Source organism: Condylura cristata, unplaced genomic scaffold (genome assembly GCF_000260355.1).
Source record: "Condylura cristata isolate star-nosed mole 26May11 unplaced genomic scaffold, ConCri1.0 scaffold00017, whole genome shotgun sequence".
Lineage (NCBI taxonomy): Eukaryota > Metazoa > Chordata > Mammalia > Eulipotyphla > Talpidae > Condylura > Condylura cristata.
The window spans coordinates 36,111,929-36,135,040 of record NW_004567118.1 but is presented as its reverse complement, the minus strand read 5'-3'; the positions used below and the strand labels follow the sequence as shown (position 1 = coordinate 36,135,040).

General features: G+C 45.3%; 3 protein-coding genes across 4 annotated transcripts in view; all 3 read right to left on the bottom strand.

Annotated features, from left to right (window-relative positions):
* The window catches only part of SPAG5 (sperm associated antigen 5), a 19,260-nt gene extending 18,312 nt beyond the window's left edge, over positions 1–948 (bottom strand). Inside the window, exons 1-2 of the mRNA XM_004685150.2 lie at positions 898–948; positions 533–658 (exon numbers count right to left, since the gene is read on the bottom strand). Of these exons, the coding sequence (XP_004685207.1) occupies positions 533–658; positions 898–948 (177 nt within the window). The remainder of the gene's footprint in view (positions 1–532; positions 659–897) is intronic.
* A 4,065-nt stretch (positions 949–5,013) lies between these two features.
* LOC101619071 (uncharacterized serine/threonine-protein kinase SgK494) lies at positions 5,014–9,662 on the bottom strand (the record flags this gene model as incomplete). Its single annotated transcript, XM_012726099.1, is given in 13 exon segments — positions 5,014–6,023; positions 6,025–6,039; positions 6,474–6,575; positions 6,577–6,585; positions 6,695–6,808; positions 6,810–6,946; positions 7,048–7,125; positions 7,543–7,608; positions 7,611–7,840; positions 8,322–8,353; positions 8,450–8,533; positions 8,632–8,871; positions 9,528–9,662. Coding segments are annotated over 13 exon segments (1,449 nt in total), but the record flags the coding sequence as incomplete, so codon positions are not given.
* Positions 9,663–10,176: 514 nt separating this feature from the next.
* Positions 10,177–23,112, bottom strand: part of KIAA0100 (KIAA0100 ortholog) — a 30,202-nt gene continuing 17,266 nt past the window's right edge. For both annotated transcript variants that reach the window (XM_004684860.2, XM_012726414.1), the window contains 15 exons: positions 21,271–21,428; positions 20,842–21,048; positions 16,957–17,056; positions 16,570–16,752; positions 15,390–15,511; positions 14,764–14,919; positions 14,563–14,684; positions 13,332–13,512; positions 12,642–12,728; positions 12,334–12,444; positions 12,057–12,192; positions 11,821–11,951; positions 11,553–11,654; positions 11,120–11,254; positions 10,177–10,738 (listed from right to left, as the gene is read on the bottom strand). In XM_004684860.2, the coding sequence (XP_004684917.1) occupies positions 10,559–10,738; positions 11,120–11,254; positions 11,553–11,654; positions 11,821–11,951; positions 12,057–12,192; positions 12,334–12,444; positions 12,642–12,728; positions 13,332–13,512; positions 14,563–14,684; positions 14,764–14,919; positions 15,390–15,511; positions 16,570–16,752; positions 16,957–17,056; positions 20,842–21,048; positions 21,271–21,428 (2,111 nt within the window). In that variant the 3' untranslated portion in view covers positions 10,177–10,558. The remainder of the gene's footprint in view (positions 10,739–11,119; positions 11,255–11,552; positions 11,655–11,820; positions 11,952–12,056; positions 12,193–12,333; positions 12,445–12,641; positions 12,729–13,331; positions 13,513–14,562; positions 14,685–14,763; positions 14,920–15,389; positions 15,512–16,569; positions 16,753–16,956; positions 17,057–20,841; positions 21,049–21,270; positions 21,429–23,112) is intronic.

Sequence of the window (23,112 nt, the reverse complement as noted above, 5' to 3'; positions counted from 1 at the left end):
AGAGGAGTCAATCTCCCTTAACACTTTTTTAAGCAACTGAAAAGCAGTTTCCACAAGGTCTCTCAAGACCTTTGATAAAAAGAAAAGACTCAGTGAAGACAATTCTACAAGGACAGGTTTTAAGGTGGTACAAGAGGTGTAACTTGATCCCAGGAGAATTCTGGCTGCCTCTAGTGATAAAAGGTTTTGCCTCAGTCTTGCAGCAGAAAGGACTGGCCTCTCTGTGAGTCCTTATTAGAGGGAGACCCCAGTATTTCTCCGTTTGATAAACTTTGGGGGGAGGGGGGATGGAGTAGAGGAGAGGGGAAGTCATAAAAACTAACAACTAAATAGAGGTCCGGGGTCTCCCCGTGGATTTCCTTTAACCAACCTAGGGCACCTCTCTATTGGCCTGATTAGCTGTAAATAGATGTCACTGAGATAGAAAACTTCATTATCGCTATTAATTACGTTCCAGCCCTGGCCCTCTGTTCCTCTGAGCTCTCATTCTCGGCAAAGAGCCCAGTAGAGAAGCTGGCGTGGCGAACCTCACCTGCAGTCCCAGCTTGGACAATGATGGGGACAGCGTGTCGCATACTGGGGGACCTTTTCCAGAGCTGGTGAGGGCGCTGGGCTGCAGGACAAGTTCTCGGAGAGGCGTTCTCATAACTGGCTTTCCCTAGAAAGAGAAAGTGTGTGAAAAAGCCCGGACTCTGCGGATCCGCCTGTCGGCCTAAGAAGCTGACAAGGTTAATGTGCGAAGGTTCCGACACGGTGGCGCTCAAAGCCGCGGGACAAAGACTCCACAAACCCCCCAGCTGCCCCACGCTCCGCCCAACTTTCCAGGAGGTGTCGGCACGACGGGCGCCCCTCCGTGAGCCCCTGGCCCTGCTTTCTCTAAAAGGCTCTCCTGCTCACCGGTTGGGGCGAAGGCGACAGGTTAGTGTCGCGTTTATTCATCTGCCACATCTTCAACACAGATAGGAAGGAAGTTGATCACCTTCCAGGCTCAGGAGGTGAAGCCATGTCCACCCGCCGTCTTTATTTGAACCTGCGCCGCGCTCCCGGATTGGCTGCGGAGAGGCTGTGCGTCAGGGTAGTGGGTCCACTCGGGACGCCCGCCGGCGGCTGTGGGCGGGGCTAGTGGTGGCCCCGCCCCCGCCCCCACTTGGGCCTCAGGGGCCGGCGCTCTGCGGCGGAAACGCTTCAGACCGCCGACGTCCAGTCTGCGGGGGCCGGATGCCCAGGTAGCTGGAGCACCCAGGAACCCATACCTCCGGCGACCAGCAGGTCACCTTCGTGCCCCGTCAGGAGGCATTGGTGGCCTGGTCTGAGGCAGTTTCCCTCAGTTACCCCGCTTTGCGAGGCACAGTGAGTTCTGAGGTTAAAGGTGACTAGAACTTTTCACTTAGGCAGAGTGAGTTGCACGTGCTAACCTGTGGTCTCAACCACACTCTTAATTTAGCTACTTAAATTTTAGGTGTTTTCTTGGGACTTATCTCTGGGCCTGCAGCAGACTATGATTAGTGTTACATATTGACTTTTCCAAATGTAAATAAGGTACTGAGACCCTATGTGGGTCAGCTCCCGGGCCAGGGATTGAACTCAGACCATAGGGGTGATGGTACTGAGATTTAGCCTGTAGGCCACCAAGGAGGTCCCCAATTACTAGATTTTCCATGCAAGGGACAGTAGACACCTGCTGGCAAATCACCTGTTCAAGGTTTACTGGAACAGCAGCTAACATGAATTGAACACTGTTAACTCTTTTAATCCTTTTAAGGGTCTGTCTATGATATTAATACTATAAATACACTCCTATCCTACCCCACCTCTCCATTTTACAGACAAAAGAACTGAGTCAGAGATTATGTGATTTGCCAGCAGGTGTCTAATGTCCTTTGAATCTCCTGAAATACACAGCTGAGAGGAGCAGTGGGCAGGCAAGACAGGAGTCCTACTGTGCCATGAAGGTCAGCTCCCTAGCTGGGGATTGAACTTGTGCTGCAGTGTCTACAGGTAGCTTCACAGTGCTGAGATTTAATCCCTTGTCCCCCCAGAGACAAGTATGTAACTTTTTTATAAATAAAACTTGTTTCTCAATCTGTTAGAATGCTTCATAGAGTTGTGTTGATTAGCTAAGGCTGCCACGATGGCTTAAACAACAGAAATTATTTTCTCACAATTCTGAAGGCCAAAAGTCTGAGGTCAAGGTTTCAATAGTGTTGGTTTCTTCTGAGGCCTCTTGAGCTTTTATCTTTAGATGACTCTTCTCCCTATATAAATCTTCATATGTTCTTCCCCCTGTGTGAATCTATGTCTTAATTTTCTATTATATAGGATGCCAATCATATTGGATCATGATGCACCCATATGAACTCCTTTTAACTTAATTATGTCTTTAAAGACCATATCTCCAAATGCAGTCATCACTCTGGAAGTTAGGGCTTAATATGAATTTGGGAGGAAATGGCACACAATTTGGCCCATAACAGGAGTTAATAATGCAGCAAAAATGACTTTGTTTTTTAAAGCTTTATTTATTTATACACACAGGAACTGGCCAGAGCTGTGTGTTTGGGGTCGGGGCAGGGCGGGGGTGGGGTGGGGAAGGGCAGTGAGAGGATTCACCAGAGACAGAGTGGAGAGCAGAACAGGGGGATTGACTGAAATACACTGCTGAGGGAAGCAATAGGTGAAACAGGAGAGGCCCACCGTGCCATGTGGGTCATCTCCCTGGCCAGGGATGAAACTTGTGCTGCAGTAACTGCAAAGTGCTGTGCTTTAAGCTCTTGTAACACCAGGGAGGGCCCAAATTAATTGTTTTTAAAAGCTTAGATAAGATGTTTACATTGATGACTCTATTTAAAGAAATAACCAAGGAATGGCATTTTGTTAAATCAATGAGCAAGTGATCAAATGAACAGATCCAATAGATGATAAAGTACTGAGATAGATGTGTTGAACTACAAAGACACTTTTTTAGAAGAAAAATATTAAGGATTGGTGTTAAGAATAATCTTAAATCTTGTAAGATTTAAGATTAAATCTTGTATGAGCACAAAGTTAAAATATCCTTATTTAAACGTGGTTCTGGTAGTGAAAAGTCAGAGCATAGGACCTAAACTTAAAAGAACACTTTTGAGTTAAGTGAATTTCATATGAATAGGTATATATAGTTCACAGATTCTGAATGGGGGTAGAGGGTGTTAGGAAAGAATGTTTTCTAGGGATGAGCATTTAAAACTGGGGGGTGGGAGCAGTGCCCTTTCAAAAAGTACTTTTTGGGTCCATCCTGGTGAGACAGGGGTTGAACTCTCAATGCTATCAAGCTGTCACCAGTCACTATGACATGGCGCAACAGATCTCTCCTGTCTTGCCTACTGCGCCCCTCAGTAGATCCATCTGTTCTGCCCATTCTGTCTCTGGTAATTCCTCTCACACATCCCCCACCCCACACCTCTGGCCTACACCCCAATTCTTATATGCATAAATATATAACATAAACATATTTCTTAAAAAGTACTCTCTCTGGGAAAAAAAAGTACTCTCAAATTTTTTCTACCATCCCTCCACTCAACCCAGAGAATACTGCTACAGTGCACCACTGATTAAAGAAAGTATTTTGAAAATGTCCTCATTTGGTAAAAAGTGCTTCAAACTACACTTACATACATGATCAGGCACTCCATGCTATCTAATCTGATCTAGGAACCTAGTGACATTATGTTAAACATGTCAAAAAACCTTAACCCAAAATGTTGCTGTAATCAAAGATGTTATATAACTTGGGTGATCTGCACACTTATTCATCAACATTGGGTCAGACACACAGTATCATAAAATCATCTGTAGTGCCCTTTCAAAAAGCATCACAAAATCTGAAGCCCGCCTCCAAAATGAAGAACCAGTGGTTATAATTCCCTCATTTTATACATAGGAAACTAAAACCAGAGAGGTTTAAATGGCTTATGTAAAGACACCAAAATAATTACTGGTGGATCCAGACACCAGCTATCCTAAATTCTAATTTAATACTTTTATAACATTTAAAATGCTATTTTAAAGACCACTAATTCCTATTTTTACTATTCAGGGTGTTTACCTAATGTCCAGTTCTGGCCACTATAACTTTTTTTTTTTTTCACTATAACTTTTAAAAATGTAAAAAGCTAGAAAAGAAAAATGAGATAACCAAGAGGACAAGGATACATTCTTTATTTATGTCCCAACTTAATTCCAAAAAAGCTTACAAAGATAAATATAATAAAGGGGGAAAACAGATTAAAACATAGAAAAACAAGAATATGGAAAATAAAGGAAGATGGAATCATGAATGTGGCTACTAGCATTCAAAATTAATAACATGAAGTCTGTACTTTATGCAGACGAACCATAAACTAGACTGTTAAGTTGTCTAGCATCACTATGAACAGAAAAATAGTCAGTTGAATATTTGTCTTTAAGGTAAAAACCAAATAGTAATTCAAGAAAAGCACAAGTGGGGTCAGAAAATTCCACCCATGCATCCTTAATAGAACATTATGAATTATGATAAACATCCTTTACAGAATCCACAAGTTAAATTTCATAGGAATTTTCAAAAAGGCTGCCAAAGTACAATCCAGGAAAGCAATTCTCTAGAATTGCTTATAATTGAATATAATGCCATCAACATACAAGGAAAATCCAGCTTTATTTAGGAACAGAATTAATAAATAGATGTACACAAAGCACCTTCCAAACTCGCTTTGGTTTGGAGTGATCAGATATAACTGAAAGAATAATAAAAATGAAGCTTTTGAGAAGTAAAAATGAAGTCAATAAATGAAGTCAATGTATACAAATGTAAGATCCAAATGACTTTTTAAAAAAGGTTTATTTAATTATGCATACAAAATTGGGGTACAGATGAAAGGTGAGTGGGGAGCAGAATAGGCAGATCGATGAAGCACACTGCTGAGGGAAGCAGCGGGCAAGACAGAAGAGGTCTGCTGCACCATGTAGGTCACCTCCCTGACCAGGGATCGAACTCATGATGAGGCAGCTGAGACTCACTTGCAGTGCTACACTTTAACCTGTTGCACCACCAGGGAGGACCCCCAAATGACTTTCCTTACTAAAGGAAAAGGTCCCTGAGATGCAGAGCTAATCTTAAATCTTAAGGTTCCTGTCACCCTTTCATTTGCTCATCAAAAACTAAATGAGCTGAGCTGTCTACAGAAATGATGAACATAGGTACTCATTGTTTCATTGAGTATCAATGTATCTTTTGGTGATATTTTGTTTTGGAAATAATTTTGATAGCTATTCCAGTGTCTCCTGGAAGAGGCATTTCCCCTTACCCAAGTTTCAGTTCCTGTTCTCACTTTAGGCTATTTGGTTCACTTTCTAAAAGTTTATTTATTCCAGATTGGCTCTGAGTTCCCAGATAATGTTTTAGCTGCAAATTTAAGATTGAGATGCCTGCTTCTAATAAGCCTACTAAATATATAAATAAAAAGCACCTTGGGAACTCATGAAGTATTGTTTACTACACTTGACAGAGAAAACACAACAGAGAAGCGGGAGGGGGAAATTTCGGAAGAAGCCTCTGGCTGAAAGCTACAGCACTGAAGAAATGAAGCAAAGGAAAAAGGTCAGATGTGAGTTGTATGCTGGGAGGAGGGCTAGGGCCAACGGAGGCTTCCAGTAGCAAAATATCCAAGATTTGAACAAGAACAGAATGATAAAAGGCCACAGAGTAAAAACACTAGGTCATCAAGGTGCTCATCTTGAGTTGTCAGTGGAGGAGATCCTCAGATTCCCAGAGCGGCCCAAGTCTACTGTAGAGGAGCTCAAGCAGGGCTGGGGTGGGCCAGGTAGGACTCCAGGTCACAGTCAAAGTCCTTGAAGAGCATGGACTCCGATGGACTGAGCCGGGTAGCTTGTGTCTTCATGACAAAGTTCACTGGCTGCTTCTGTAGGAGCTCTGGGTCAAAGGCCACACCCCAAAAGAAAGGGGGGAGCTGGAAGTGATGCAAATAGCGGAGATGATGGAGGGTGATTCTGACATAAGATCTGGAGAGAAGTAGAGCATTTGGGATGAGGGGCCAGGATAGGAAAGGAGCTGAACAGATAAACTGGAAAAGGAGAGAGAAGTTCACCGAGCTGTAGAGGGCAGGAAAAAGAACCATAAAGAATAGAGAATATAAAATAGAGAAAAGCACTAAGTGCAGGACAAAGGTGGAAATAAAGAACTGCACTGGGAAGAAAACAGCAGCGGCCCTGTCTCAGCAGTGACCTCTCTCAGGATGGGGAGATCATCTGGAGGGCCAAAACTCAGACATGAAATTTGAAGTGTTGGTTAGAGGACAAGTAGTGAGGTGGTATTTGATCAAGCTGGAGCTCCTGCCCCCAAGATAATCAGGAATGGGGAACTATCACTTCAGTGATAGGGAAAGGAGAGAGTGAATAGTTTGGTAGACAAGAAAGAAAATCGTGCTCATCCTTACCTCATGGAGCAGGAGTGAGAGCCCCTGGCTAAGAGAAACTGGGCTCTCCGAGTCACAGTGGGTCACTCTTGTCAACATGGCCATGTGATCACTCTCTGCAGCCGACTGGGAACTGAGTTAAGGGGTGAAAAGGTGTCAATTCCTTAGAGTAAAGCAAGATTTCCTAAGATCGTCCTTTTTCCTACCGCAAGGGGAGGCTCCACTTTTCTACCAGTTCTCACCTTTCCAGTTGCCAGAGAGAAAAGACAGACCCCCAAGGACCACCAATCAGCTGCATGGTTGTAAGGCCCTCCACTCAGGACCTCTGGGACTACAGATTTGAGACAACTTTGTCACTGATTCCACGGGCTGGCCTCCTGCCAGTGCGTACCCAGCTTTGTCACCCATATACTGAAGGGTGTCACAGACAGTATAGGCTCGGGCTCCCTGCAGCAGGTGGTGGGCCAGACCAAAGTCCGTCAGTGTCAAATGGCCTATGAAACAGAAGGCAGCAGTAAGGCTCTTCCACCTCTCCTCAGTCATGACTTGCTCCCAAACCAAATACCTCTCATTCTTGGACTAGCAAAGAGCTTACCTTGTTCATCTAGAAGGATATTCTCCATCTGAAAAATCACAGATAAGAAGTTGCCATTTTCCCTCTTACTATCAGCCCCTTTTCATCATGTGCACTCCCCACTGAAGGTGTACTACTCTGCTCTCACATCTGTACCCGGAAGCCCCTTACTCAGGTCCTTAGCACTTATGAGGGCTCCAATGTCAACTGTTTGCAGCTCCCCTTTGCCTTCTTGGACCTGTTGGTACTTCTTACTAATGCCCCTCCTCAGACACACAAAAAAGCACGTAAGTCTACCTTCACATCTCGATGGATGGTGCCCAAGTGGTGGATAGCCTATGAATGACAAAGCAGGGCATGGGCTGAAGCTCTCCTGGCCTTTCTGATCTCGCTGGTAGCCTCCATCCCTGTCCCCCTTTTTTTTTTTTTAACCTTCAAAATGAATACCACTAATCTCTCTGGTGGCCCATCCAGCTTGTCCCTCCCCATTTCCATTAGCACTCCGGTTTCACTTACACAAGACCAGAACCAGCTCAGCAGCAAAGAGGCGGATGGAAGCCTCAGCAAAGCAGCCAACAGCAGGGAGTGCAGATCTGTGCTGCAGAAGCTGTATACTGCAAACCACAAGTCTAGGCAGCATTTGAGGGCTACGATGCCTGGGCTCAAGGCATTGTAGCCCTCCTGCCCAAACTCACGCCACCTGCTGATCCCTCTCTCTTTGGGGGAGAGAGGTGCTATGAGAAAGGGAACAGAGCAAAGGCAGAAGAGAGGGATGGGTGACCTTAGAGAGGGAGTACAGATGGCCCCTGGGAATGAGGCCAGTCACTCACTAATGAAAAGGTGCCGTTTTCCCTGCCAGCTGTCCCCCAAACCGTGTATAAAAGGATGGTTTATCTGTCGCTAGGGGTGAAGAAAACAGCAAATTAAAGGAGGGTCACAGAGGACCAAGGCAGCCAAGAAGTCAGGTTTTACCCTGTTGTTTTGAAAGGGAGCCTCTGACCTCACTTTTGGTTCAAGTGAACTCAGCAATTGGGAGTGCCTGCCTGGTATTTTCAGAACCAACATAATACTAAGGAACACACTAGGTCATGCTGGAAAGAGTTCCCTCATTGACCTTCGGATAACTGAAGGTTAGGTTAGCTAGGGAGGGACAGAACCCGGAGGGCAGACAGTGGACAAGAAGGGTACTTTCCCCACCTGGGATTTAGCTCTTCCCAGGATCCTTCCCACGACTATTCTTACCTGGAGGTTAACCTCTTTGCACTGCTTCAACTGTCCCTCTGTAGGACTTTTACCGTGGGCACCACTTATAGGGGCATGATGACTCCTAAAAGGCAAATACATCACTGAATTGTTTACTCCTTTCTGGAATCAAGATTGGAGGCAAAGAGAAGAAATTGTGGAAGAGTACCCAGGCTCCTACCTTGACTGCAAATACTGCTTTCTGGCCACAATCTAGCACCTTGAGGACAGTTCCAAAAGAACCTTTAGCCTTGAGGCCTAAAATCTGTACAAAGAAATGGAGAACAGGGCAATTGAGACTGCTTGTTCGTAGATCTTCTCCCTAAAACTGAGAGACCCCTTTCCGGGATTTCATTGACCTACCTTCAGCTGCTGCTGCCCCCTAATGGGAAATTCCGGCAGAAAAAGGTTGATGAACTGAGGCACTGGTCACTCAGACAGAGGCTTCTCTACTAGCAGTGGGAGCAGCTCCAGGGGCTTCTGATGCTGGCACTGATGCCCCCGTTGTCCCCACAGTTCTTCCTGATCTGACCTGGTGGTCCCCACACCTGACCAGAGGCTCTTCCAGCCTCGGACCAAGGGGGCCCGGATGTTGCCATGCTGCTAGGAACCAAGGAAGCCACTCTAAACCAGCTGCCCTTGAGGGATTAGTTTCTGCCCATTTTAGCAGGCACACCCTCCCCCTCAAGTCTCAGCCCTAGCTAGAGGTACGTTTTTGACCATGTAAAACTGTCACCCTTACTTTGGACCAAAACCTAGATTTTCTGGAGACAATTCAAGTCATCTAAATAGTAATAATCACTGGATGTTTCCCCCTAAGACATTAGAAATACAGCCTTCACCTCTCATTATGGAGCTAAGATACCTCCCTCCCCTACCCCCACACTGGGTATCACTAACATCCTCCTCACCAGCTTCTTCCCAGGCCTCAAGCCCATTCCTTCTTCACCTCCCCAGGCAGGATGTCAGAATCCCACAGCCTACCTTCTGAGAAGGAGCCACTCGGGCATGTTGCTCCTGCTGACAGCTCCCTGCTCCCATCCCCAGACTCTGCCTCTTCTGCTAAATCTGCAGTCTCAGTAACATAAACAGTTCCTCCTCCTGATGCTGTTACATGAGCCCCGCCTTTTCTTTGCTGTTCATGACTAGAACTGCAAGTGATGCAGCCAAAACCATCCCCTATCCCAAATCCTAATTCCTCCATGTTTAGTCAAAACTAAAATGCGCAGAGACCTATCAGCATGGAGTCAATGTCATACCAGAGCTGGGAGTATCTGTGATACTGCTTCAGACAGAAGGGAAGAGGCCACCTCATTAGAGTGGCAGCTAGAGGATGTGTCTTGGATTGACGGAGAGGGAAGGACACTTGCACTCAACACAAAAGAAAAAAAAATCCAACATCAAATTTAAAATATTTTTTTTTCTCATTAAATCATTTTCTTACCGTTTCCAGGGTGTACCCCAGGGGGACCCATGGCCAGCCCTGTTTCCTATTGCCATCCTCCCAAGTGAGCTTGGCACAGACTGAGGAAAGGCCTATCTCCCCCAGAACACTAACGTCTTTCATACAAGGCAGTTGAATGAGGGTCAGATCCACCCCTGCCAGCCTCCAATTTCTGGCACAGGGGCAAAGCAGTTATACTTAGAAATATATATCTATATATATATATTTATATATATGTCTTTATAAAAATTTACCACAGGGCCCTCCCAGGTGGTGCAACAGGTTAAAGCGCAGCACTTTGAAGCTATCCACAGCCACTGTAGCAGGAGTTCGATCCCTGGCCAGGGAAGTGACCCACATGGCATGGCAGACCTCTCCTGACTGGCCTGCTGCCTCCCTCAGCATTTCAGTCAATCTGCCTGTTCTGCTCCCCACTCTGTCTCTGGTGAATCCTCTCAACCCCTCTCCCCACCTCTGGTCTGTACCCCAGTTCTTGTATTCATAAATAAATAAATCTTTAAAAAAATTTACCACACTTGATCAGGACTGTCCCCTCACCCTTTCAGCTGACCCCCAGCCTTGGGCCTATTCCCTGTATCTTGTGCTCTTGATGCCCCTCTGGCCCTGGGCCTGCTGATCAGCGTGAGGTAGAACCTTCAGCATTATCTTCCATGCTCTGCTGGGAACAGACCAGCTGCTAAAGAGTAGTGCCTTTCTCCACAGTACCCTGTGGGCTCCTGGCCCCACTAATCCTGATGGATGAAGAGAAGTGCCTCCCACCCCACAAGTCCCTGGGGCCTGAGCCAGAGTCAGCTCCTGTACTTCAGCCACTGTTGGATTGCCGGATCACTTGCGCCTGCCAAAGATGGACTTCTTGCTAGGGTTCTTGTTGCCCGCACTTAAACCGATGAGGAGCCGGGCTTTTTCCTCTTCTTGTTGTTGCATGTTGAGGTCTGATTTAGTCTCCAACTTTCCCCGGACCTCAGACCCCGTTGCAGGCTTCAGTCTTAGCTTCTCTTTGATTACCTGACAGGTTAGACAGTAAAAGGAAGGTAAATATTAGTGGGGCAGGCAGAATAAACCAATGTAAACGGAGGCAATGAAACTTAACGTGAAGGCACAATGGGGCAATTGAAATTAAAAATGATCTCCATTTTCAAGAAGCATACAGTCTTGAGTCCACCCTAACACTGAGTTTGTGTGAGCCCTGAGTTCCCTGAAACTCAACAGTAGTTAGCAGCAGAAACAGTAAAGATTCAATTCAATCATTTGAGCAAAGTCACTCACTTCATTCACCTGCCCTTTCCCAAGGGTGCTGGATAACATCGCCCACAATAAAATGTTCCTGAGCAGAGGACCTGCTTGCTCCCCGTGCTAACTAAAACAGCCGTAACTCTGGCAGGATACCTGAGCAACCAGGGCTTTGCGGCTGTCCCTCTTGACAGCCATGGCAAAGTCCAGCCATGTCCATGTGTTGTTGTGGTACTCCAGACAGGGGAGCACCAGGTTCAGGTCGCCCCAGTCCACACTGTTCTTCTCACCCTGCAAGAGGAGGGAGAGGAGAGAGAAAAGAATGAAGAAATATGTCAGTGCTAATTTTGGTCCCAGCCAGTACTTGAGCCCAAGTCTAGCCAGTCACTTCCTGCAGCGGTAACCTACAGATACTGGTCTTCCTCTACCTCAGCCTAGTAATGGTGCCAGCTGCTGGGAAGGAGAGCAGAGGGGAGCAGGTGGAGCACGCATCGGCTAGTTTCACAAGCTGAACTCTGTCTTTCACCTCTGATGATTTTATCTGGTTCACTTCCCACCCTGTTTTAAAAAATGCTGGGGAGGAGCAGACCTTGTAGCTGACACACAGTGGAACTTGTGGGATCTTTATGTAGATGAAGGAGTTGTTCATAGCCGCTCGCTCTTTCATTTTGTCAATATCATCCACGGGGTGCTAGAACAAGCAGGAAAAGCATGAGTCCCTAAAACCATCAGAAGAAACTTAGGACCCCAAACATCTCCCTTTCCTGTCACCCTCTGGAGTAGATGCAAAGGACAAGAAACCTTAGCTAGGCCAAACCCAGCTCCCATTTTTCTGTCATTAAGAGCATATCAGATACCTCAGGTGCTTTGCGAAATGATCTCCTGACCCCAGAACTCCGATTCAAGCCCTGTGCCACACCCTTCCCAGGGCCCAGGGGTGTGGCATCATCTGCTGCAATCAGCTGCCGAGGCTTCACTACTGGTATGCCTATGAAAGAGCAAGCACACCAGCTGTCATCCTCTTTCTGAAGCGCCAATTGTCTCTGGGGCCGTTACCCCATTTCTTCTGGAGCTCCACCTCAAAAGTTCTCACCAGTAGTCACCAGTTTGGATTTATCTTCTTCATCACCAACCTCATCATCTTCCACACTTCGGCCAGGAAAGAAAAAACCCATTATTCTATGGAAGAACTGATGTGTCAGCTGGATGGTGAGAGGCACCACATTTACCTAAAGAGGAAAAAGGCTGAAGAAGCAATTAAGCTCAGACACCAGCCCTCAGTTTTCCTAACCCTTATATAGCATAAGGTAACAGCTTTCTAGCTGCTGACTGCTTCTTCTTCCTGGGTACACAAAGGACTGTTCACTAACCTCAAAGTGCTCCTTAACAGAGATTCCCCCAACAGGGGGTCGGACTTTGCTGAAGAGGCGTAGGGCTAGCTGACGTCCAGACTGGCAGGAGCTCTGGGGTCGCAGGACTACCTGTAGGGTTGGGGGATAAATTAACCCACAAGTCTTCTACAGACTTAGAAGGGGAGAAATGGTCTTGCGAAGCTGGGCAAGCTTCCATCATTTCAGACCCCCGCATTGCTGGCAATGCTGGGTTTATGTGGAAGGGCTACTACAAATGCCCAGTAGCAGGAAGCATGAGAATGGCGAGGAATGGGGGAACGACTTGCCTTATAGACAGCATTGGGCAGGAGGTTGTTCATAGTGAACCAGCCCAACTCCAGAAGGTGTTCTGCTGTATCGTCAGACTTATTCACCTATAAAGACAGATACCCCACCCCACCCGATCCACAATATTAAGCATTTCTGAAGAGCCTGCTAGAGAATTGCTATATCAGATTTTTTTCAGCTACTCCCTATGCTTAACCCCTATTTTTTGATACCTCTTTCAATCTTACAGTCCATACACCCTATAATCCAGAGTTTCTCATGGGTACTACAGGTCTCATGGTACTTAAATGTCAGTATTCCTTTTCATTCACTGTGACACTCAAAATGGTCTCATTTCCAAACTTCTGGGGGCTTGGGATAGGAACTGATACTTCACAAAAGGTTAAATGCAGGAAAGCTGTATGCTAGAATTAATGGTTCTTTTACAAGCTGGACGTGGAAGATCATTTCTTCCGGGCATTTCTAGAGACAATAATCAACAAGGGAAGCATTTGATCAAGCTTATGTAGATCTGTATTACTTCATGTAACAAATAGGTCCAAGGGGACCTCTGCTCATGTTTCTATCATTAATAATCATATAATAATTAGCCCCTTTTGTTTTACTATTTTTGTGACTCGGACTTTGAAAGAGGTCAATGCCTCTTAATACAACTGTCATTCTGTTCTGTGACTGTATATGCTCAATACCTTGCTGTAGAGGAAGCGCTGCAGCTCTAGTTCAGCAATTCCTAGCTGTCCATCTTCTTCTGTCAGACGCCACCGTGCCTGAGCAAAATAGAACTCAGTGCGACGAACCACACTCACATCTTCTTGCTGCTTTCGCAGCTCCATCTTGTTGGCCTGCTGCAATTGGAAATCCTTGAAACACCTATAAATGGACAGAAGGACCAAAGTCAACAAGGGCAACAGGGAGGTACTGGAGTGGAATACTCCAGATGATCTATATAGGAAGTAAACCCCAAAGATATACCTATTCTGGAACATGTGTTCCCTAATTTTTTTTCATGGATTCACTGCTCCTCTCACCTGGGAGTACAGAATGCAAACCCCATCTCTCAGGTCTATACCTTACTGAAAAAGTAAGTAGCTTCTTCCCATTAATAACCCAACCCTTATGATTGTATCAGCAATTGTGGACAGCTTCCTCTGTGGATATGTTCAGCTGCACAGTGTCAAGGTCACAAAAGTGACCTATCCAACTACCCATTTTTTCCTTTCCCTAGAGGTAGTGTAAGGAAAAATCCCAAGAATTCTGCTGTTCTCAGCCTCTTGGCCAAGTCCAGTTGACTTATTCAGAAAGGGATGCTTGAATCTATGACAACAGCCTTTCAAAATACATACTGGGCTCTTTAGAACACAGGCAAGGAAGAGAAATGACTCCAGCTGTGGCACTGGGAAAGAATGCTGGGGCACCTGGGCCCTCCCTGGTGGCACAATGGGTTAAAGTGCAGCACTATGAAGCTCTTTGAAGCCACTGCAGCACGAGTTGAATCCCTGGCAGGGAAGTGATCCACAAGCCCCCAGATGTTTGGAAATGAGACCATTTTGAATGTCACAGTGAGTGAGAAGGAATACTGACACTCAAAAACCATGAGACCTGCAGTACCCATGAGAAACTCTGGATTATAAGGTGTATGGACTGTAAGACTGAAAGAAGTATCAAAAAATAGGGGTTAAGCATAGGGAGTAGCTGAAAACAATCGGATGCCAACAATGCGGGGATCTCCCTGGCAGGGGGGCGTGGCAGACCTCTCCTGACCCCCCCGCTGCTCCCCTCAGCAGTGTATTTCAGTAGATCTGCCTGTTCTGCTCCCCACTCTGTCTCTGTTGAATCCTTTCACCCCCTACACCTCTAGCCTGCACCCCAGTTCTTGGGTACATAAATAAATCTTAAAAAAGAAAAGGAACACTGGGGCACCTAATGAGGATATTAAGCTCTTCGCTTTCCAGCTGGAGGTTGGCCTTCTCCTGGTTGAGCTGCAACTGAAGCTTCTGGTTCAGGTCAAGCAGGTTCTCATTCTTGCTGTCATCCTGCAAAGACTAAGGACAGGCGAACGTGAGAGGTGCTTTCCCTCAGCCTAGGAGACTGTCCCCCACCTTCAAACTGGCCGGTCACTACCTTCATGATGGAATACATCTGTTTTTCCAGCTGCCGTATCTGAGCCACATGCTGCCGCACAGCCTCCTGCAAGTGCAGTATGCTGCTGCGCTGCTCCTCTGGGTTGCTGGAGATCTCCAGCTGGAACCTGACCCGCTGCTTCTTCTCACTATGCTCCTAAAAGCATGGAAAAGGAAACGACAAGATTTTTTTTAATAAACAAGTATTACCATAAGGTAGACTAGAGAAAGGAACAAGAAACAGGGATCTCAAAAGGAGAAAAGAAAACTGGGGGTCTCTTCTGGACATTCTATCACTGTGTAGCAGCTAGAATAAGGAGTAGGCCAATGCAGAAGATTTAACAATATGGGTTTTATAATAAGCCAGTCTCACAAATGGAGATGAAGGTGTAAGTGGGGAGCAGCTACTATTTTTAGAGGCATTTAGGTGAGTGACTAGAGAACTGACCAAGAGCAACAACTGAACATTTCTAAGACCAGGGGTGTTTCAGCTGTCTACTACAGGATGCATCAATCACAAGGCTCTTTTTCAAAGTTGAAGCATGGCTTTTCTTTGTAGAGTCCAAGTGAAGGAGAGGGTCTAGGGGTTCACGTGAGGCTAAGGGTTCTGTCAGGGTCCATGCGCACCTTCCGCTTGGGTTCTACGTGGAGCAGCAGGTTGTTGACAATATCCAGGATCATGGCATACTGAGCCGGGTTGGTGGAGATTTCCAACTCGTGATGGATGAGGGTGAAGGTATCCACAGCCCCTATGTAATTGTTAGCAGCTAAATAAGAGGTTCAAGTTTCTCCTTAACTATTTACCCCGCCTCCTAACCCATATCTGGAGCCAATCCTATTAGTTAACCCCACAGAAAGGGATTGTGAGAGAGGCATATGAGTGGAAACATGTTTACTGATTTCAGAATCAAATAATACTCATTCACCTCAGTTCCCTCCAAGAGTACAGGATATTCTTACACAAGAACTTACAGAGCCAAGTGAAATGTTATTGCCTGCTGCACAGTGACACTTTTAATAACATTACTGCCTCGGGCCGTCCCTGGTGGCACAACAGGTTGGGATGAAGCACTGCAAGCTGGCCGCAGCCACTTCAGTGTTGAGTTCGATCTCCCACCCCAGAGGTGAACCACATGGCACAGCAGACCTCTCCTGACTCTCCTGACTCTCCTGCTGCTCCCCTCAGCAGTGCACTCCATCAGTCTGCCTGTTCCGCTCCCCACTGTGTCTCTGGTGAATCCTCTCACCACCCCTGCACCTCGCCTGTACCCCAGTTCTGTATGCATAAATAAATAAATCTTAAAAAAAAATTACTGACTGGATTAAAAAGATGTGGTACATATATACAATGGAATATTACTCAGCAACCAAAAAAAAATAAACACATGCCTTTTGCAGCAACATGGATGGAGCTGGAAAAGATCATGCTTAGTGAAATAAGCTAGGAAGAAAAGGAAAAATACCGGATGGTTTCACTCATAGCAGGAGTATAACGGACCAGGGGAGAAAATAATAATAATAATGAACAGCTATATATTAGAGACATTTTATAGGGGTGGAGTGGGGAATAGGATCAAAAATAGTGAGGGGAGGGAAGTGTACTGGACTATGGTGATGGCACATGGGTGATGTGGTGATGGGAAGCCCAAGGGGATTACAACTGAGATGAAAAAATGCACAAAATGATATAAAAATAAACTATTATATATATATTTTTTAAATTACTGCCTTAAGAACACTAAGAAAATAACTACTCTCACAAGCAGTTCCCTAGTGCTCTCCTAAAAGCCTTTCATGCCCTAAATACCTTCCTGCTTCTTTAGGAGATCTTCTTTTTCCTGGTTCTCATGAACCTCAGGTGGTTTAATCTGTGTTGCAAGCTCAGGATCAATGTCATGGCTGTAACTAATATAGTACATTCGGCAGTTGCAGCGCGAAATGATCCGCTGGACTTGCTGGGTTTGTTGCGCCTCAGCTGGCTGGTTCCAATCTGGGGAGAGGTGAAAAAGACATTCTCAATAAGATATTCTGAGAGACTCCCATCTATGTGTGATGTGTAGAGAACTCCAGACACTTCCAACCAGCATTAACACAAAATGGTCCTACTCCAACATATTTTTATCTTTAGAGAGGTAAGGAAATAAGGACCCTTTGGGGTGTCCTCATCATAGGATGGGAAGAAGGGAAAGCAAACCTGTGGTGGTGGTAACCATGCCGCCCACTGCCTGTCCACTCTCCATCAGTTCCTGCACAGAGTCCAGACTACGCTGCCGGTGTTCTTCAATATTCTTCACCTAAAGACAAAGATACAAGTACCGTGTCACATATCTCCACACGATTTTAAGCAGTGATATTATCTAGATTTCGTCTGTTTGAATAGCCTAAAGGATCTCCCAGGACAGAGAACATATATGTCTCTTCCTTCTGTCCCAGACCACTCAATTTTCCAAACTCAACTGAGTTATGTGCACACTTTGCCAGGCTTACATGTCTTAGTCCAGAAAGACAAGCTAGGTTAAAATCAAATCAGGGCCCAAATCAAACCCATTAAGATGGCTATTTTCAAAAAACTAGTAATAGGGCCCTCCCTGATGGCACAATGGGTTAAAGTGCAGCACTATGAAGCTATCTGCAACCACTGAAGCATGAGTTCAATCTCTGGCATGGCAGACCTCTCCTGTCTTCCCACTGCTCCCCCCAGAGTGTATTTCATTCTATCTGCCTGTTCTGCTCCTCACTCTGTCTTGGTGAATCCTCTCACCCACCCCCCACCCATCCACCACACACACCTCTGCCCTACACCCCAGCTCTTATATGCATAAATAAATCTGAAAAACATTAGAACCCTGTGCACTGTTCCTGGGAATGTAAAATGGTTCCAACTCTTTGTAAAACAGTGTGCAATTCCTCAAAATATAAAAACAGAACTACTCTATGACCCAGGAATTCCTCTTCCGCCTATATCCCTAAAAGAACTGAAACCAGGGCCCTAAAGTTATTTGTACACCCATATTCTTATAGCATCATTCACAATAGCTGGAATATGAAAGTAACCCAAGTGTTCATCAGTAGGTGAATGAATAAGCAATACATGGCATAATTATTATTCTACCTTAAAGTGATATATGGCATATCCATTTTTTTTTTTAAAGATTTATTTATTTGTGCATACAGAACGGGGTACAGGCCAGAGGTTCAGGGGCGGTGAGAGGTTTCACCAGACACAAAGTGGGAAACAGAACAGGCAGATCGACGAAGTACACTGCAGAGGGGAGCAGCGGGCGGGTCAGGAGAGGTCTGCCACGCCATGTGGTCACCTCCGGGGCAGGCGGGAATCGAACTCATGAGGAAGCGGCTTTAGATTCTCAGTGCTGTGCTTTAACCCGCTGCGCCACCAGGGAGGGCCGGCATATCCATTTTTATTCTGCCTCAACGGAGGATAATTCTGCTACAACATGGATGAACCGGGAGGACATTCTACTAAGTGAAATAAGCCAGTAAAATACTAAATGATTTTGCTTATATAAGGAACCTTAAGAGTAGCTAAAATCATAAAGACAAAGTACAATGGGTGTTTGCTAGGGACTGGGAGACAGGAGAGGTGGGGGTTACATTTGATGAGTATAGTTTCAGCTTTACAAAGATGAAAAGATTTTCTGAGACAGATGGGGGTGAAGGCAACACAACATTATAAATATATTTAACACCACAAGTTGTACACTTAAAAGTGGTTTAAGACAGTAAATTTTATATATAATTTAGCAGAATAAAGGAAGTTGGGGAAAAAAAACAAATCTTGTCATAGACAAAATATTTCATCTTCAGAAGGAGAAACAGAAATACCGGATGGTGTCACTAATATGTGGAATATGAAGTAACTAGTCAATGGTCAAATAAGGAGAAGCTGAGAAACTAACCCTTGACAGCCGACTACAGAGCAGAAGCACCAGGTGGGGAGAGTAGGGGGAGAAACAGAAGGAAGAAAGTGCAATGATCTATGGTGGTAGAATGTGGCCAAGCTGGTTGGTGGTGGCTACACTATGGTGGTAATACTATGATGGGGGTGCCCTAATATGATCTGTTAAAAATAAATACAATTTACAAAACTAAAAACAATGACTTCCCCACCCACTTCGGTAGCGCAAGTATCTGTCCTATTTTCAGTCTCTAGACAACCACTCTGACATTATTGCCAATGGGGAAAGGGACTGGATTCTTTCGAGTCTCTCTGCCAACCTGAAGTCAAAGTGAATAACAGAATGAGTAATATGGGAAGACCATAAGAAGATCTGCCAAGTCACAAAACAATTCAAACAGGAAAGGCAAGATCAAATCCCTCCCACCTAAACCCAAAGACATTCCACTCTAGTGTTTATATCAAAGCTCAAAAAAGGGGTTCACTTGCATGCCTAAAAGAAGCAGAAAATGCCAGATAGGGAGGTCCTGCATGACTCATCCTTTCTACTGCTGCATGAGCAGTTAATACCATCTGTGCCTACTTCCTGAGACTACTGGAAAAGGGTGTGGATTGCCTGAACCACAGCTACATTATCAGCATAATCGCTCATATTACCAATCATTTTTTGGCTTAACATCTGACTTAAATGCTCACTATCACATCTACAATTACATTTGAAGTTGCCTGAATTTGAGCCCTAAGATCAATGAAGTAAGAAGCACCAGCCAGGGACTTCCCTGGTGGTGAAATGGGTTAAGTCCACTGCAGCAATGAATCTGATCCCCGCCCAGGGAGCTGACCCACATGGCACAGCAGACGTCTCCTGACCCGCCTGCTTCTCACCCTCAGCAGTGTGTATCAGTCAATCCACATGTTCTCTCCCCACCCTGTATCTGGTGAGTCCTCTCACCCCTACCCTCCTGCATATCTGGCCTGTACCCCAGTTCTTGTATGCATAAATAAATAAAATAAATCTTAAAAAAAAAAAAAAGAAGCACCAGCCATGGAGGAGGAAAGAGGAATCAGTTTTATCCCCATTAAATAGAACAGCAGATGAGGTCACAAGATTGGTCCTTATCACATTAAGCTGGGGCCAGTAACTCATTTGGGGGCACCATGTCTAGCACAATACAGACACTTCACACCTGGCATATAAGTGATGACATGCAGAATGCTGGCTAGGTCCATCTCGTAACGTTAGATTTCCCAATAGTTCTAATATTATATCCTAGAAATTATAATGCATTCCATTTTACCAAGAAACTGAACATTACAGCAGCCCCTGCCAACTGCTCACATTCTCATCATCTAACAAAAACATCTTGACACATACTTAAACCTCCCAGACTGACTTTTAACAAATTAAAAGACTACTTTCTATCATGAAGTAGAGAGTTAAAAATAAATAGATTATTTAGTTGAAAGTATTTTCTTTTTCTTCAAAGATTTATTTTTTATGCGGGGTGTGGGCCAGAGGTATGGGGGTTGAGGATTCACCAGACCGAGTGGGGAGCAGAGCAGGCGGATCTACTGAGATACACTTGTGAGGGGAACAGTAGGTGGGTCAGGAGAGGTCTGCTCCGCCATGTGGGTTAGTTCCCTGGCTGGGGATCAAACTCTTGGCACAGTGGCTGGTGACGACTTGACAAAGCTGAAACTTTAACCCCTGTGCCACCAGGGAGTCCTGACAAGCATTCTTTCTGACATACCGCCTTGCTGAACAATCAAATCGTCTTCCTAAGAGAAAAAGGGAAATAGAGAGCTTATCTAAATTCTCTTGACTTACTGCCTGGTTTTCTTGGTTGCCTGCTGATACGTGTAATCTTATTAAATGGGATCAGCAATCTTTTCAAAAGTAAACAAGTTCCAGCCTATTTTACTCTAGTGCTAGGATATGAGAATTTCCCTTGCAAAGAAACATAAGAGCATGAACTTAAAAAAAAAAAGATTATGTGCTCATCAACCAGAAAGAGACTACCATCACTATATTCAAGGTCATATGAGCCCCATTATTCTTCTTAGCAGCAACAGTTACTGTCAAGAGTCCTGCAGCTATTCTGGTAGAAGGGTCAACTGTGGAAAACTGGGTAGACTATAGACTTTTCTCAAAGGCTGACTGACCTCTAACCACAGCTGTCGGCCATCCTGCTCAGTAGGGCTGCTTTCGGTGGTGGCAAAGTACTGCATGCCATCTAACAAGCAAGTCCAGGATGTCTTTTGCTTTAATGTATCACTGTACCAGGCTGGATGGTGCTGGCACTGAAGCAGCTGGGCCTTGGCAGCTGACACAATGACACAGCCTTCTGTTTCTGCTCCACGAAGAACCATCTGTCAGAAACAAAAGAGTCACAGCATCAAGGCCGCTGCAAATGGTTCTAATTCTGGCTTACTGAGTGAACTCACTGGCTTTCAACAGAGGTATGATTACCCATGATACCTACTGGAAGGAGTAGTTTTTTGGAGCTCTATTCGCCCATTATTCATACAAGTAGAGGAAAATAAAAATATGATCACAATCTAGCCCAATGTTAGGGTGCTCTGGTGAAATACCTGGCAGTTGACCAGTTCAATAAGGCAGTTTCGGTTATATATATCATCTGTCTGGCAGGCTGCAATGCCACACAACTGGTCACTCACACCTGACTCCTCTTCTGTAAACACTACAAACCTATCCGTTTCTTCAATTAGTTTCTGCAACATGTAGGCACCTGGCAGAGAAATAGAAAGTGAGGGAAAAAATCACCATCTCAAGGTAGAGAGAACATGTGCAGGCCAAAACAACCTTCCTGTAATTTTTCTAGGTAGGGAAAGCTAGAAAATATCCCCCCCAACCTGTAACTCCAGCCAACTCCACCCCATGATCCCTCTGGACAAAATAAGGGTTGACATTTCATTTAACTCTAATTTTAATACAAGTAACAGATTCCCAGAGAAGCTTAGAAATGCTAAGTGGTAGCATCTTTCTCTCTTATACATATCTACCTCTCGATTACATTCTAGGAATTTCTCCCCCCATTTCAGTTCCTTTTAATGTTTACTTCATATTGTTTTAAACGATACTTGTTAACCTCTTCTTTCCACATGAAACCACTCCCTTGCTATCAGCAGCATCCAGCTCTACTGCTCCCTGATTATGCCTGCAGACCCTCCTCTTTCTCCCAGACTGAGAAATAAGTTCTCCCCTAAGGTCTATTCTTGGCTTGAGCCCTTCTCTTTCTTTCAATTAGTTTGTCCAACAGAAGGATATGGTTATGAGTATTATCTACATGAAAGGAGATAGGTCAATCACGGACTGGATTCCTTCCCACTGGGGAACTTCCCAAATGACACTGGCTTAGAGTTGGATTCCCAACACCAGAGTTACAAGACTCAGAAGCAGCATCATTCCACAGTCACCAGACTGGATGGAACAATAAGTGTGAATGAGGACACATGGAACCCAGAGAACAAACTGGTCTGGAGAAGACAGGACAGTCTCCTACATCACAGGAAGTCCCCAAATCAAGGAATCCAGGGAACCACTCCACACACCTGCCCGACAGAAGGTTCCTAAAGTGCTGTGCCTTGCTACCTGCCTCCCAATTGCTCCTAGGGATCTGAGCAGCCTGGTCTGCTGCGGTCCAGGAGCCCAGGTCCTCATCCAGGAAAAGAACAAGGTTTCTAGGAAAAGGACAAAGCTTGTGGGCTGCCCATCAATCTAGGGCGTGTAGAAAAGGAGGAGTTAAGAGTGATCAGAGGTGAGGGGGGCACAATGGGTTAGAATGCAGCACTACCAAGATAATAGCAGCCACTGTAGCATGAGTTCAATCCCCAGCCAGGAAGCTGAGCCACATGGCACAGCAGACCTCTCCTGTCTCGCCCACTGCTCCCCTCAGCAGTATATTTCAGTACTCTGCCTTCTGCCTCCCACTCTGTCTCTGGTGAATCTTCTCACCCCAGCTCCCCCTGCACCTCTGGGGTGCACCCCAGTGTTGCAGGTGAGGAGGGAGACACAGGAGAGCAGGTTGGTGGTTTGTGGGTGGAATTTTGGTGGGAGAGCCCCACCTCAGGGGAATAGTAACTATACAAAGGTGACCAACAATGTAAGAAAACTACTAGCATTGTCTTCAGCAGTAAACAAATTTGCATGCGTTCAAGATCCTATCTCTGTCGATTACTCAACTGTGACCATCAACATCTTGCTTTAACCTGTGTCTCAATTTCCTTGCCCATAAAATGACAGTGACTACTTCATAAGATTGTTGAGTTTAACAGAATAATATATAAAAGTTTCAGAGTACCAGTACACAGTAAGCAACTATTATTCTCTTTTGCATTAACACTTAGCTTGGGCCCTCCCTGGTGGTGCAATGAGTTAAAGCACAGCACTACAAAGCTAGCCGCAGCTACATC